This window comes from Pristiophorus japonicus, chromosome 20 (assembly GCF_044704955.1).
Source record: "Pristiophorus japonicus isolate sPriJap1 chromosome 20, sPriJap1.hap1, whole genome shotgun sequence".
Lineage (NCBI taxonomy): Eukaryota > Metazoa > Chordata > Chondrichthyes > Pristiophoridae > Pristiophorus > Pristiophorus japonicus.
Window position 1 is genome coordinate 15,935,882 of NC_091996.1, and position 14,040 is coordinate 15,949,921.

Consider the following 14,040-nt stretch of genomic DNA (forward strand, 5'->3'; position numbering starts at 1 on the left):
CTCCCTGGTGTCCTGCCCAATATTTATCCCTCAATCAACATAACAAAAAAAACAGATTCTCTGGTCATTATCACATTGCTGTGCGTGTGGGAGCTTGCTGTGCACAATTTGGCTGCGGCAATTCCTACATTCCAACACGTACTTCATTGGCTGTAAAGCGCTTTGGGACATCCAGTGGTCGTGAAAGGCGCTACATAAATGCAAGTCTTTCTATTTTCCTTTATCCACCACAGTGCCACTACCCTCGCTGGAGTGTGGCTCCGAGGTGCGGGCCTTGCTACAGCGCGTCGTTGCCTGTGGTGATGCATTACCTGGCTGACACGACCGGCACCAGTCGGGAGTCCTTCTTCCACCGGATGATGGGGGGAGGAGAGCCCTGGACCTCACAGGGTAGCGTCACCTCTGACCCCGCAGTGGCAGTGATTTCAATTGGCCCATCCAGATTATCTGGGTTCACTCCTTCAATCTTTGGTTTTGCTTCAGTGGAGGAGAAAACAAAAAGGGTGAAATCAAAACTTAATATTTAAGAACAGAGTCGCAATAATATCAAATGCTTTAGTTCCTTTCATCCCATTCATTTGGATCTGTGAATTTTGCACTCAATGTTGAGGAACTGATTGTGGAAATAGCGGGAAACCCAGAAATGCAGGTGTAATGTATTTGCTTCATGGGTTCTTTGCTTAAGAATTCATAGCAACACATTGCTATTAAGAACTAGTTGGTTTATTAGCAAAAGGTTTAACAATCACACTACACATTACCAGTTCATCCACCAGGCTCATCGTGGATCCCCCGAACCCAACTGGCTGGGGTTTTATTGAGCCTTGTGAACATCACGTGACTGGCTCAGCCACTCACAACGCAACAGCTCTACCAGCCTGTGAGCATGCTTACAGGTGCATACATTGCAGCGGGCAACACGGAGCTCCTGCTGAATTTAACAGCAGGACCTCATTTGAATGTGTTTTTTGCTGTTTCCTGAGCGGCAGACAGCCAGATTGAGAGGCCGACGGGCTGGCCGGTGGGCAGGAAGGCCTGCATTGGTAGGCCGCAGCCTGGGAGCAGCGAGGAGGGGAGGAAGGGAGGGAGACAGGGAGATCGCCGGTGGGAGCGGGGTTGAAGATATCGTGGGTCGGGGGGGGCTTTGAATCGCAGGGTGGGGGGGGTCATCGGATCGTGGGTTGAAGGGGGGACAATAGCAGGGAGGAATACCAAACACGGCAGCTTTGGTTGGAGTGGTGGGGTGGGGGGGGGGATGCTCGCTCCTTCTGGCCCACAAGCAGTACTGGAAAGGCACTTAACTCTGGATCCGGCCTATTCCCGCTTCCCTTCAGCTGCTGGGTTTTCCGAGCCCTGGGCAAACCATCCCGCGGTTAAATGCAAGAGTCAGTTAATATTTGAGAGACACGGCCTTATGAACATATTTAAATAACTGACCCACCTCTCGAGAGCAGACTAGTCGTGGCCCTTCCACAACCCGCCTCTGTTAAAACCAGGACTGAATGCGTTTGGGTTGGGTTTCGTCATTTGGAAATTTTAACCTACCCCAGACTCTCCCACCCAACCTCCCATCCTCCACCTGAAACGCACCATCCCGCCCCTACTGGGGGCTAAAATTCTCCCTCGAGTGTCCACTTTATCCCCATGCAGGATAAGTGTAGTATGTGGGTTTGACAGGTCTGGGTGTATATCGATCTAATTGTAACTGTAACGTCACCAAGCTCCTTACTGTGAACAAATAGCTGCATTTCTCGGCGGGCCGCCCCTGCTACATTGGTAACAGTGCAGACGTAGACTCCCGAATCTTCAAAGGATGGAGTTGGGATCAGGAGGCTCCCGCTTGCGTCAATGTAATGCTGCAGCTCGAGTCGAGGCAGGAGTTCTTTTCCCTGGGGAGTGCATCACAAAACGATGAAGGCACAATCCTTCAAATGATCAGAAGAAAAAAGTTTCTACTAATCGTTAAAGTAATTCTCGTGACCGCCCCTGCCCGCTCTGTTGATCTCCTTATCTCATTTCCAGCCAAAGGAGTAGGAAGGTGACCTGTCCCAAGCCTCTGTCATTGCACCAGCACATTGACTTTACTGTCCTAACTCGCACTGAGTCCCGCTCACCCATCAGCCCTGTGCTCGCTGAGCTACATTGGCTCCCGGATAAACAACGTCTCGATTTCAAAATTCTCATCCTTGTTTTCATATCCCTCCATGGCCTCACCCCTCCCTATCTCTGTAATCTCCTCCAACTCCACAAACCCCCCCGAGATGTCTGCGCTCCTCTAAATCTGCCTTCAAGCAGCCCTGATTATAATTGCTCAACCATTGGTGGTCATGCCTTATGATACCTAGGCCCCAAGCTCTGGAATTTCCTCCCTAAACCTCTCTGCCTCTCCACCTCTCGTTCCTCCTTCAAGATACTATGTAAAACCTACCTCTTTGACCAACCTTTTGGTCACCTGCACTAATTTCTACTTATGTGGTTCGGTGTCAATTTTTTATCGCATAATACTACATAATACGTTAAAGGCGCTATATAAATACAAGTTGTTGTTGTTCACTCATTCTTGCTGCAGGACAAGGACTAGCATGTTCTACTCTCTCCCGCCTTCGTTTCGTGGCGCTTTTTTGTAGGTCAGTCGGACGCCAAGGAAGGCCCAATTGTCAGATCTGATCGCCAGATCATGGACAGCTTCTGCAGATCAAGCTTCCTGTTACAGGAGTCACAGGTTGCGACACAGATTAGCAAGGCCATAAAAACAGCAAACCAAGCACTCGGGTTTATTTCTAGAGAGATAGAATTGAAAAGTAGGGAAGTTATGCTAAACCTGTATCGAACCTTGGTTGGACCACACTTGGGAGTACTGCGTACTGGAGTACTGGGGCCCAGAAGAGGCAAGGGCCCAGGGACAGCACGGGTCAGCCCACACTGCAATATGTGTGCGCACTCGGTCCGTGCAGCAGAGCAGGTCTCCAGTCGCCCTGGTTAATCCTTGCCACTGCATAAAGGCCTAGCTCTGTCGAGCCCGTGTGGTGGCTGATGTGCAACGGTCACCACACGTTAAAAAATATCCACGCACAGGCACCTTCCACCCTTTTAACTGGAGTTCAGGACTAGAATATCGGGTCCTTCATTGAAACATGTGTGAACTCACATGGAAGCAAGTCATCCTCAAGGGTTCGCCTATGAGTGAGACTGCGTACAGTTCTGGATCATATTATAAAAAGGATATAAAGGCACTGGAGAGGGTGCAGAGAAGATTTACAAGGATCATATCAGAAATGCAAGGGTATACCTATCAGGAAAGGATGAACAGGCTGGGTCTCTTTTCTCTTGAAAAAAGGCTGAGGGGTGACCTAATAGAGGTCTTTAAAATTATGAAAGGTTTGGATAGAGTGGATACAGAGAGAACGTTTCCACTTGTGGGGAAGAGCATAACTAGAGGCCATCAATATAAGATAGTTTCCAAGAAATCCAATAGGGAATTCAGAAGAAACTTCTTTACCCAGAGAGTGGTGAGAATGTGGAACTCGCTACCACAGGGAGTGGTTGAAGCGAATAGTATCGATGCATTTAAGGGGAGGCTGGACAAGCATATGAGGGAGAAGGTGGATATATTTAAGGTGTAGATAGAAAGATTTCTGAACAATAAGAAAGTCAAGGGTTATGGGGGGCAGACAGGGAAATGGAGTTGAGGCCAAGATCAGGTCAGCCATGATCTTATTGCACTGCGGAGCCGGCTCGAGGGGCCGAATGGCCTACTCCTGCTCCTATTTCATATGTTCTTATGTAGAAGGGAATAGAGGGTTATGCTGATAGATTTAGATGAGGAAAGATGGGAGGAGTTTCGAGTGGAGCATAAACGCCGGCATGGACTGGTTGGGCCGAATGGCCAGTTTCTGTGCTGTATATCCTGTGTAATCCGATGTAGCCCTTAATCTAATGACTGATCTGTTGAGTCCACAATGCCATCAGTTCCCGAAGGCTGGATCATCTACACTCACTAGGTGGGCTGTCCATCTGACAATCCTCCTTTACGTACGACATACCTTCACAATATCTCCGTGAGATTGCCAGTTTGTTGTCAAATTTGTGACACAAGTAACTAGCTTTTGTAAAAGAAATTATAGACTCTAATTCAACCAGGTTTTGTGGCAAAGAATTCCACATTCTAACCACCCTCTGTGAACGAATATTTTTCTAACTCTGTAATTACTTTTTTTGAAGGCTGCTTTCCCTCCCGGCAGCCCGGCAATCTGACCGGCGGGAAACGTAATTAAAAAATGGTAACGAGATCCAGCCGTTAAGTTCGGCAGATTCCCCGCGTTCCCAGGATTGCTGGGCTCCCCGGCCCCCCCCCCCCCACCGTAAATATCGGGGCCAACACTCTATCAGTTACTTGTCATAACCTCTCATGATCTTTAAAGTTTCTATCGGATCACGGTTAAACTTTGTCGGCTCGTGTGAAGAAAGCCCGAGCTTCTCGAGTCCCTCTGCAAAAATCCCAACTTTCCACACGTGTCGCCTTCCCTCTGAAGCTGCACTGTGCCTTCTCCACTGCTTTTATATCCTTCTTACAATGGGCCACTGAAGTCTACAATTCTTCGGTTCATATTCCTTCCTAACATGTTAACATAAGAACATAAGAATTAGGAGCAGGAGTAGGCCATTCGGCCCCTCGAGCCTGCACTGCCATTCAATGAGATCATGGCTGACCTTCTACCTCAACCCCACTTTCCTGCACTATCCCCATATCCCTTAATATTCAAAAATCTATCGATCTCTGTTGTAAATATACTCAACGACCCAGCCTCCACAGCCCTCTGGGGTAGAGAGTTCCAAAGATTCACTACCTTCTGAGTGAAGAAATTTCTCCTCATCTCAGTCCTAAATGGCCGACCCCTTATTCTGAGACTGTGACCCCTGGTTCTGGATTCGCCAGGCAGGAGAAACATCCTCCCTGCATCTACCCTGTCCAGCTCTGTAACCAGAGTGAAGAACCTGTCGATGTGACCATTTTTAAGACACTGCCCTGTGATTGGGTCATACCTTACTACTTACTACTAGGGGGATCAAGGGGTATGGTGAGAAAGCAGGAATGGGGTACTGAAGTTGCATGTTCAGCCATGAACTCATTGAATGGCGGTGCAGGCTAGAAGGGCCGAATGGCCTACTCCTGCACCTATTTTCTATGTTTCTATAAAGGAGTTAGATGAAGTCCTTACCTTGGACCAGGAGACAGTTGGTTTCGGAGCACCGCTGGACTCACACAGCAGAGTGACAGCCACCCCCTCATCAGTGATGAGGACAGTGCGACCAGCTTTGATTGATGGAAGTACTATATATCAAAAGAAATACACAGCTTAAACACATGCACAGGCAAATTGGTATCAATAATTTACAATTTTATCAAATATTTTGCAATCTCCTTTTTGAGTGATCACTGCGCCCTTCTTTTTGGACCGATTCCCAAGAGATTTCTCTGGCACGGAGTCCCAAGAATTTACATGACAGCAGCCCTGGGTGAACCTCTCCCTGAATTTCCCTCTTTCCTTTGTGGGTGAAGTGCCTTCATCCAACCTCTGCAATTCAGTGCTTCCCTTCGTGACCGAGCCGAGGTTGGTCATTAATGGCATGGAAGACACTGGACAGTGTCAGTACGTACTTTTAAAATTGTATTTATTCATTCCTGGAATGTGGGCGCACTGACATTTATTGCCCGTCCCTAATTGCCCTCGAGAAGGTGGTGGTGAGCCGCCTTCTTGAACTGCTGCAGTCCGTGTGGTGAAGGTGCTCCCACAGTGCTGTTAGGGAGGGAGTTCCAGGATTGTGACCCAGCGACGATGAAGGAACGGCCAAAATATTTCCAAGTCAGGATGGTGTGTGACTTGGGAGGGGAACTTTCAGGTGATGGTTCTCCCATGCCCTTACTTGGTGGTAGCGGTCGATGTAATGTGTTTACTTTATGGGTCATTTGCTTAAGAATTCGTAGCAGCACACTGCTATTAGGAACTAGTTTGTTTATTAACAAAGGTTTAACAATTACACTACACCTTACCAGTTCATCCACTAGGCTCACAACTGCATACCTCATCGTGGGTGACTTAAACCCAACTGACTGGGGTTTTATTGAGTCTTGTGAACATCACGTGACTGGCTAAGCCACTCACAGTGCAACAGCTCGACAACTATTTTAAGTTGAAACCATAAATCAAATGCCCCCTTATTAAAGGGGGACACTAAAACCAACACATTAACAAATTAAACTATTGACAGTAAACTTAAACCAAATTAAAATTTGGTTGCCGGGGGTAATAATGCATTCCAGTCCCTCCGGGTGCCCACCTCTCGCTGAAGGCCACGAGCGTACCGGTGGACACCATGTGTTCCATCACCAGGCACAAACATAACCGCAGAAGAGAGGCAGGCAGTCGGGTTGAATGACCCCCTCAACCACCCGCTGCCTGGACCGGGTGATGGCCCCCTTGGCCGTGCCCAGGAGCAGTCCTACGAGGAGGCCTTCAGACCTACCCGCTCCCCTCCACACAGGGTGCCCAAAGATCAGGAGCGTGGGGCTCAAGTGCAACCAGAATTTGAAGAGCAGCCCCTTCAAATATTGAAAGAGGGGCTACAACCTCGCACATTCGATAAAACCATGGAACACGGACTCCTCCAAACCGCAGAAATTGCAGGCAGCCTGGGAGCCCGTGAACCGACTTAAAAACCGATTGCACGGGACTGCTCCGTGCAACACCCTCCAGGCCAAGTCCCCAATAAATAAAGGGAGGACTCCCGTGTAGCGAGCACTCCATTGGGTCAACAGCTCTACAAACCTGCGAGCATACTCACAGGTGCATGGATTACAGTTGCAGGTTTGGGAGGTGCTGTCAAAGAAGCCTGCACCAACCAAGTACGTACTGCACCAACCCCCGGTGTCGCAGGTCATCCTTCCCCAGTCCGGTTCAGGTCGCAGGTTTAGCCCCCCCTCCCCCCGCCCCACTCTCTTCCGTACTCGCCGGTTGCAATGGCTACAGCTGCAGCAACCACAGAACTCATCCGGTGCTAACGCAGTCTGGCCATGCATGGGTGCAGACCTCCCCCCCCCGGCCCCCTCTCCCCGCTACGCTATAGGATGACCTCTGGCCGTGCAGAGTCGCGCCACTCCAATTATGTCAGGGGGCCGGACGCTGCACTCCAGAGGGCGTGTGCACATGAAAGTCCCACTCCCTCCGCCCCCCCCCCCCCCCCCCAAGGGAACTGGTTTTAGTAATCTGCTCCGAGTTAAACAGGGAACTTCACAATCAAGATGATAAACAATTCTGATTACACTTGACCTCCGTTTGTTTATTTTCCGATCACTTTCGGCAAATCAAGAAATGTGCAGTTTGCCAGGCCACGTATGGACACTGGAACACTAACATTATACACCAGATTGTAGGTCCATGCTCCTCACTCCATCTCCTGAGGCCTCACCTCAACCATGTGCGACTGAGAAGCAGTCAGTCAGGATCAGTGAGAGCTTGCTCACGTGGAGAGAACGTGAGAGGGGAGGCGCCTCTCAAACCATGCTTTCACAAGCACCAGCTAGCATTTTGGTTATCTTACTGGACCAGTAATCCAGTGGTCTGGACTCATGGTCCAGAGACATGAGTTCAAATCCCACCACGGCAACTGGGGAATTCAAATTCCGTTCATTAAATAAATCCGGAATGAAGAAGCTAGTGTCAGTAATAGTGACCGGGAAACAACCGGATTGTTGTAAAAACCAATGTGCTTCACTAATGTCTTTTAGGGAAGGAAATCTGCCCCCCTGACCCGGTCTGGGCCTATATATGACTCCAGACCCACAGCAATGTAGTTGACTCGTAACTGCTCTCTGAAATGGCGGCTCACCACCTCCTTCTCGAGGGCAATTAGGGAATGGGCAATAAATGCCAGCCTTGCCAGCGATGCCCACATCCAATGAATAAATACATTCTAAAAAACAGGATACACCAGGTTGTAGGTCCATGCTCCACTCCATCTCCTGAGGCCTCACCTCAACCATGTGCGACTGAGAAGCAGTCAGTCAGGATCAGTGAGAGCTTGCTCACGTGGAGAGAATGTGAGAGGGGAGGCGCCTCTCAAACCATGCTTTCACAACCACAGCTGTGAGCCGAGGGAACCCTTGTGGATGGACTCCTGCTTGCACTCAGGAGGTGGAACACATCAAAAATCCCGTGGACCTCCATCCTGGGCAATGTTGAGAGCAGGTCGGCATGGGCACCACAATGAAACGGGGTAGAAACCTTGGCAAAAATAATCGCCACATCCCTCTCCACACCACTCACCATGGACGTACACTGAGATGGTCTTATTAACAGAGCCCACCGCATTCGTGATGGTGCACATGTATTTCCCAGCATCTCCTTGTTCTGCTCTCTCAATATGGAAGCTGCCGTCACTCCGGATTGACAGGCGCCTGTCCAAACTCAGCTGTAGGGGAGGAAGGATGGGATTCCTGCATTAACTCTCAGAAGTGACTATGCGGCAAGAGACATATTACTGTGTGTGTGTGTAGTCAGTGGCGAGAGGAGAGGTTTCTCTTTAGTTCTCCAGTTCTCCCTTCCCTTCCCTTCCTGTGTGGACGCCAGCTCATCCATGTTAGATTTCTCCGCTCCCACTGCCGCCTGCGCTAATTCACGACTAACTCACGTCAGTACTTGCTGCCATTAAAAGGTCTTTCAGTCCTGATAATGTTGACTCCTCCTGGCAGCTTTCCGGGAGGCCTACAGTGTTCGTGGGTCAGTAAATCAATGGGTGAACTCCATTGCCACGATTGAAGGTGACCACTGATGCGATTTCTTTTATCTGCATTCATATCGTAAATAAACAAAAATCCACAAACAGCAGCTAATGTTATTGAAGCAACTGCTGGGGCCGTTCCTTCCTGACCCCCGTTCCCCTACACCGCGAGCGGGAGACCGAGGCGGCCTTTGGCCTCCTTCTGAGATTAGCTCTGCAGAGGGCGCGTTGCAAGAGCAAATCGCTGCCACACTGATGGCGATGAGCAGGCAGCACCAAGTGTGCCAGTACTGCCTACACCATCTCCGTCAGTGGTCGTTACCCTGGTTACCAGCCGGTCTCCAGCGTTCCCCAGTTTCTAGGCCCGAAGCTCTCCCCTGGCCCACTGGGGGGGGGGGGGAGGGGTAAAGGCATTGTTCGCAATGGTACTAAGTCATTCGCACCAGAAGGTCCAGGTTAGATTTGTGGTCTGTGCAGAGTTAGCTGACCCCAGCAAGGTCGTCAATTAGGCTGCTATAAGTTGGGTAAAGTCAGCGAGGATTCTCACTCCTGATTGCTATCGGGTGGCCTGTGCTGGAAAGTATGTGTGTGGACATCGGGTGAATAGAATTAGGTTCAACTGTGACGTCCCCAAGCATTACAAGTCCCCAAGACCCATTTTAACACCATACCTGATGGCCCTCATTTTGCAATCGTTATTTTATATCCTCTCTCCCTCTCATTCTCTCTCCAAGTCTCTCATGTCAAGCACCATTAATGCAGCTCAATAGGCTGCAAGCCTACTTCTAGGCCATTGGCAATATCTCCTCTTGCCAGCCACTATGAAGTAAGCAAATCATCTTAAAGTGACTCTCCTTCCTTCTGGAGAGAAATATCATCATCATTCACCTTCCCCACACCCTCCCAGTGTCAGCTGTAGCTCAGTGGGTATCACACTCGCCTCTGCGGCAGAAGGTTGTGGGTTCAAGTCCCACTCCAGGAACTTGAGCACATAAATCTAGGCTAACGCTCCAGTGCAGTGCTGATGGGGCGCTGCACTGTTGGAGTAACACCTTTCGGAGGAGCTGTTAAACTGAGGCCCTGTCTGTTCTCTCAGATGGACATAAAAGGGCAGGGGAGGTGTCCCTGGTGTCCTGGCCAAAATCAAGATAGGTGGTTGTGAAAGACACTAAATAAATGTAATCTTCCCTCAACCCAAGGAGACTTGCATTTATATAGTGCCTTTCATGACCTCAGGACGTCTCAAAGTGCTTTACAGCCACTTAAGTACTTTTGGAGCGTAGTCACTGTCGTAATGTGGAAAACACGGCAGCCAATTTGTGCACAAAAAGCAATGTGATAATGACCAGAGAATCTGTTTTGGTGAGGTTGATTGAGGGATAAATATTGGCCAGGACACCGGGAGAACTTTTCTGCTCTTCTTCAAAATATTGGCCATGGGATCTATTCCGCCCAACCGAGAGGGCAGACGGGGCCTCGGTTTAACGTCGCGTCCGAAAGACGAAAGGGAAGACTCCAAGAGGAGTGTCAAAAAGAGGCATCATGGAAAATAAATATTGATAAATGGCTCAGGCTTTGCGTTTAGAGGCAATTGAAAGCAGAATGAGGAAGGTCTGAAGGTGGGGAATATACTCACCAGCTGGTTGTCCTTTAACCAGTAACGTTCAGGGAAGGGGTTACCAGCCAACACCACACAGGGTAACGTCAGTGAGCGACCCTCCAGCACACTGATGACTGAGGCACTTTCTACCACTTCAGGGGCAACTTTACATAAAAACAGAAGGGTGTTAAAGTCGGACATGGTCAATTTGGAATTTCACTACTAATGAAACTGCTCTTTTTGATCAGTGCATTCCAGCAACACAACCAGAGAAGATTATTGCTTTTACTGCAATCTCCCCTCTGTTCAGCCTCTCAGTCTCCACAGTCTGCTAGCGGCACCTCCTCTCAGTACAACCTCACCCCAGGTCAGCTCCGCAGAGCTACACACAGACCGCTTCATAACACACGGCTTTATTGACACAACCTGAACAAAAAGGGAGTTACCGTCTTGTAAAACAATACGCACCTCTCTTATTTTAATTTCTAGTCAGAAAATCTAAGTATTTACCCAAAGAAGGACTTTGGATGGAAAGGAGAGTGTAGAGCTGTGTAACACAACATGGAGTACCAAGTGGCTCATGTGACTCAGACCCCAGTTAGACGGTAAGTGTGAGTGAGATGCCTGTGCCCCATGTGTAAAACACCCCAATGGCATAAAAAAGCACAGGAGAGGCATACGTCGGCACGCCCATTCTGCCCAAAGAGCCACAAAGATTTGCTGCTACCCTGCCAGAATTCTGCTGCTATTTAGATATTTATACTTTCCATTTACCACAACTAATGGAAAAGGCAGAATGGGCAGCACCAGATTTTCAATGGAATGAAATCTCCTCCTTCTCATCCAGCGCAAAACCTGGGGGGGGGGGGGGCGCGAAATTTGGTTTTGCCCCGTTTGGGGGCGTTAACCGAGGCGAGGCAGGTTTTCCTGCACCCGGTGTGGAAGTCCCGCTCTAGCCGCGAAATTGGTGTTACCGCATCCCCTCCCCCCGCCCCCCCGCCCCCGCTGAGAGAAAGTGGAACGCATTGTCGGGCATCCACTTCCTCTTGGGGGGGGGGCGGTGGGACTGGGGCGGTAAGTGGACGAATTTCCCGGCGCCTCGCTGGCGTGAGCACAGGACCCCTCCCCTTCCGTTAAGGGAGCAGGCACGCTGCGAGCTCTGCCGTGGGGCGAGGGAGCACCGTTCCACCACCGGGGAGACGCAGGGTGCCGTGGCCGCAGCCCGGCACAGAGGCGGAGCGCCGGATTGCACCATCGCGGCACAGAGCCCGCGAAATCGGCTGCCAAAGGCCCAACTGGTAAGCCGGACAAATAAAAAAATGCCGGCACGCACCTTCCCTTTACTTCTTGCCCCGCGAGCAGCGTGCGGAACGAGGCACGGACGTTGTCCGCAGCGGCCTCACGGGACGCTACCCAATTTCCGCCGAGGGGGCGAAAAGGGGTCGCTGCGCACTGTGATGATGTCATCGTTGCCCGCACAGCAGCCCACGGCAGTACCGGCGGGAGCGGGGCGCTGCCGGTTTGTGCCTCCGCTAACGCCCACGCAATTTCGCCGGAGGCGGTACCGCCACCCCTTCCCCCACCCACCCCAGCGCCGCTAACAGGAGGTCCAAACAATGCGAATTTCTCCCTCTGGTCTCTTCCTCCTCTGCATGTGGAATATATGTACTGATAAAGGTGAAGAATAAGAGGTGCAATGCCTTGCGTGCAATGGCATTCCCAAACTAGACGCGGCACAGTCAAATACCGTGTGGCGCTCCACTTGCATGGCCCTCACTCCTTACTTCGGCTCTACATCGGATGGAGTTTTGCCCACCCTGTTATCGGAAGGATAATATGACGACGGAAACGGTGCATTGCACATTCACCAGGACGTTACCGGACATGAGGGATTTCAGCCATAAACAGAGACGCGAGACGTTAAGGCTTTTCTCACTAGAGCTGAGAAGGTTAAGGTTGCCCTGAAAGAGGTCTTCAAAATCATGAATGGCTCTATTAGGATGAAGAGTGATCGTTTGTTTCCACTGGTCAGTCGGTGGGAATAAGGCGGCAAAAATTTAAGGCAATCGCTAAAAGAATGAAAGGTGAATTTAGAGAAAAATTCTTCACGCAAAAGCTGGTTAAAATGTGGAATTCTCGGCCACAAACCACTGTTGAAGCAGAAGCCAGAAATTCTTCTTTAATGGAATTAGATATTTGCTTGAAAGAGAGAAATATTAAAAAGGTATGGGTAAAAGGCAGTAGAGTTGGATTAGATAACTCATGTGGGGTTAAAACAAACTGACTGGTGCAGAGCTAATGGGCCAAAGGGCCTGTTTCAACACTAGGACATGCTGTGACTCACCAAGACCAGTGATAGTCAGTGTCACCTCTGCACGGATCACTCCAAACTGGTTCTGTGCCTCACAAACGTACCTGGCTTCATCATCCAACCAAACACCTGTAAATAGCAAAGAGCAGGTGTTAAGTCCAGTACCAGCTGTGGAGGGGGGCAGGGGGAGAGAACCAAGAATAGGCCGGTTCAGTTTTCTTTGAAACAGAGGAGGCTGAGGGGAGACCTGTTTGAGGTGTATAAAATTATGAGGGGCCTAGATAGAGTGGATAGGAAGGATCTATTTCCCTTAGCAGAGAGGTCAACAACCAGGGGGCGTAGATTTAAAGTAATTGGCAGGAGGTTTAGAGGAGATTTGAGGGGGAATTTCATACCCAGAGTGTGGTGGGGGTCTGGAACTCACTGCCTGAAAGGGTGGTAGAGGTGAAAAGCCTCACCACATTTAAAAAGTACTTGGATGTGCACTTGAAGGGCTGTAACCTACAGGGCAACGGACCAAGAGCTGGAAAGTGGGATTAGGCTGGATAGCTCTTTGTCGGCCGGCGCGGACACGATGGGCCAAATGGCCTCCTTCCGTGCTGTAAATTTCTTTGATTGATTCTCTGATCACAGCTGACTCTTGCCATAAAAAGAAAGACTTGCATTTATATAGCGCCTTTCACAACCTCTGGATGCCCCAAAACACTTTACAACCAAATGAAGGACATTTTGAAGCGCAGTCACTGTTGCGATATGGGAAACGCGGCAGCCAATTTGTGCACAGCAAGCTCCCACAAACAGCAATGTGATAATGGTCAGTTAATCTGTTTTATTGATGTTGGTTGAGGGATAAATATTGGCCAAGATACCGGGGATAACTGTCCTGCAGGTGTAAGTGTGCGGGGAGTATGAAGAAACCAGGTATCACAGCTGACGCAATGCCATGCGAGCGCTTTAATCTACGGCGATTAATGTGCAATCCAACAGAAATGGGTCTCTGGGCACCTTTACAATAAAGCGTCTGACTTTATTTTATGGCATCAATGAGACTGTGTTTTTGTATATTCAATCAACATTCCACATTATATGATTTTCTGTTTTTCTCATTTTTAGGTCCGGCTTGTTTTCTGGGGAATGGGACTGTTTAACGGGGTAGAACATTGCCTATAAATTTATGGATCCTGGGTTTGAATGCAGGTCGCACTGGAGGGATAAAAGCCTCTCTCTGCTGAATGTAAAGATCAGACATGGAATGAGCTCAGGCTGTCCCAGCTCACTTTCTTTGTTTCCCTCCCTCTCGGATTATTGACACAGGAGTATTCGGAGATCCCAATAGCTCGTTTTCCGAGCT

General features: G+C 49.6%; 1 protein-coding gene across 1 annotated transcript in view; it reads right to left on the minus strand.

Moving 5' to 3' along the window:
- Nucleotides 1-14,040, minus strand: part of LOC139233090 (hemicentin-1-like) — a 530,358-nt gene that overhangs the window by 367,780 nt on the left and 148,538 nt on the right. The window contains exons 17-22 of the mRNA XM_070863608.1: nt 12,723-12,818; nt 10,415-10,542; nt 8,325-8,469; nt 5,220-5,332; nt 1,730-1,889; nt 312-477 (exon numbers count right to left, since the gene is read on the minus strand). Of these exons, the coding sequence (XP_070719709.1) occupies nt 312-477; nt 1,730-1,889; nt 5,220-5,332; nt 8,325-8,469; nt 10,415-10,542; nt 12,723-12,818 (808 nt within the window). The remainder of the gene's footprint in view (nt 1-311; nt 478-1,729; nt 1,890-5,219; nt 5,333-8,324; nt 8,470-10,414; nt 10,543-12,722; nt 12,819-14,040) is intronic.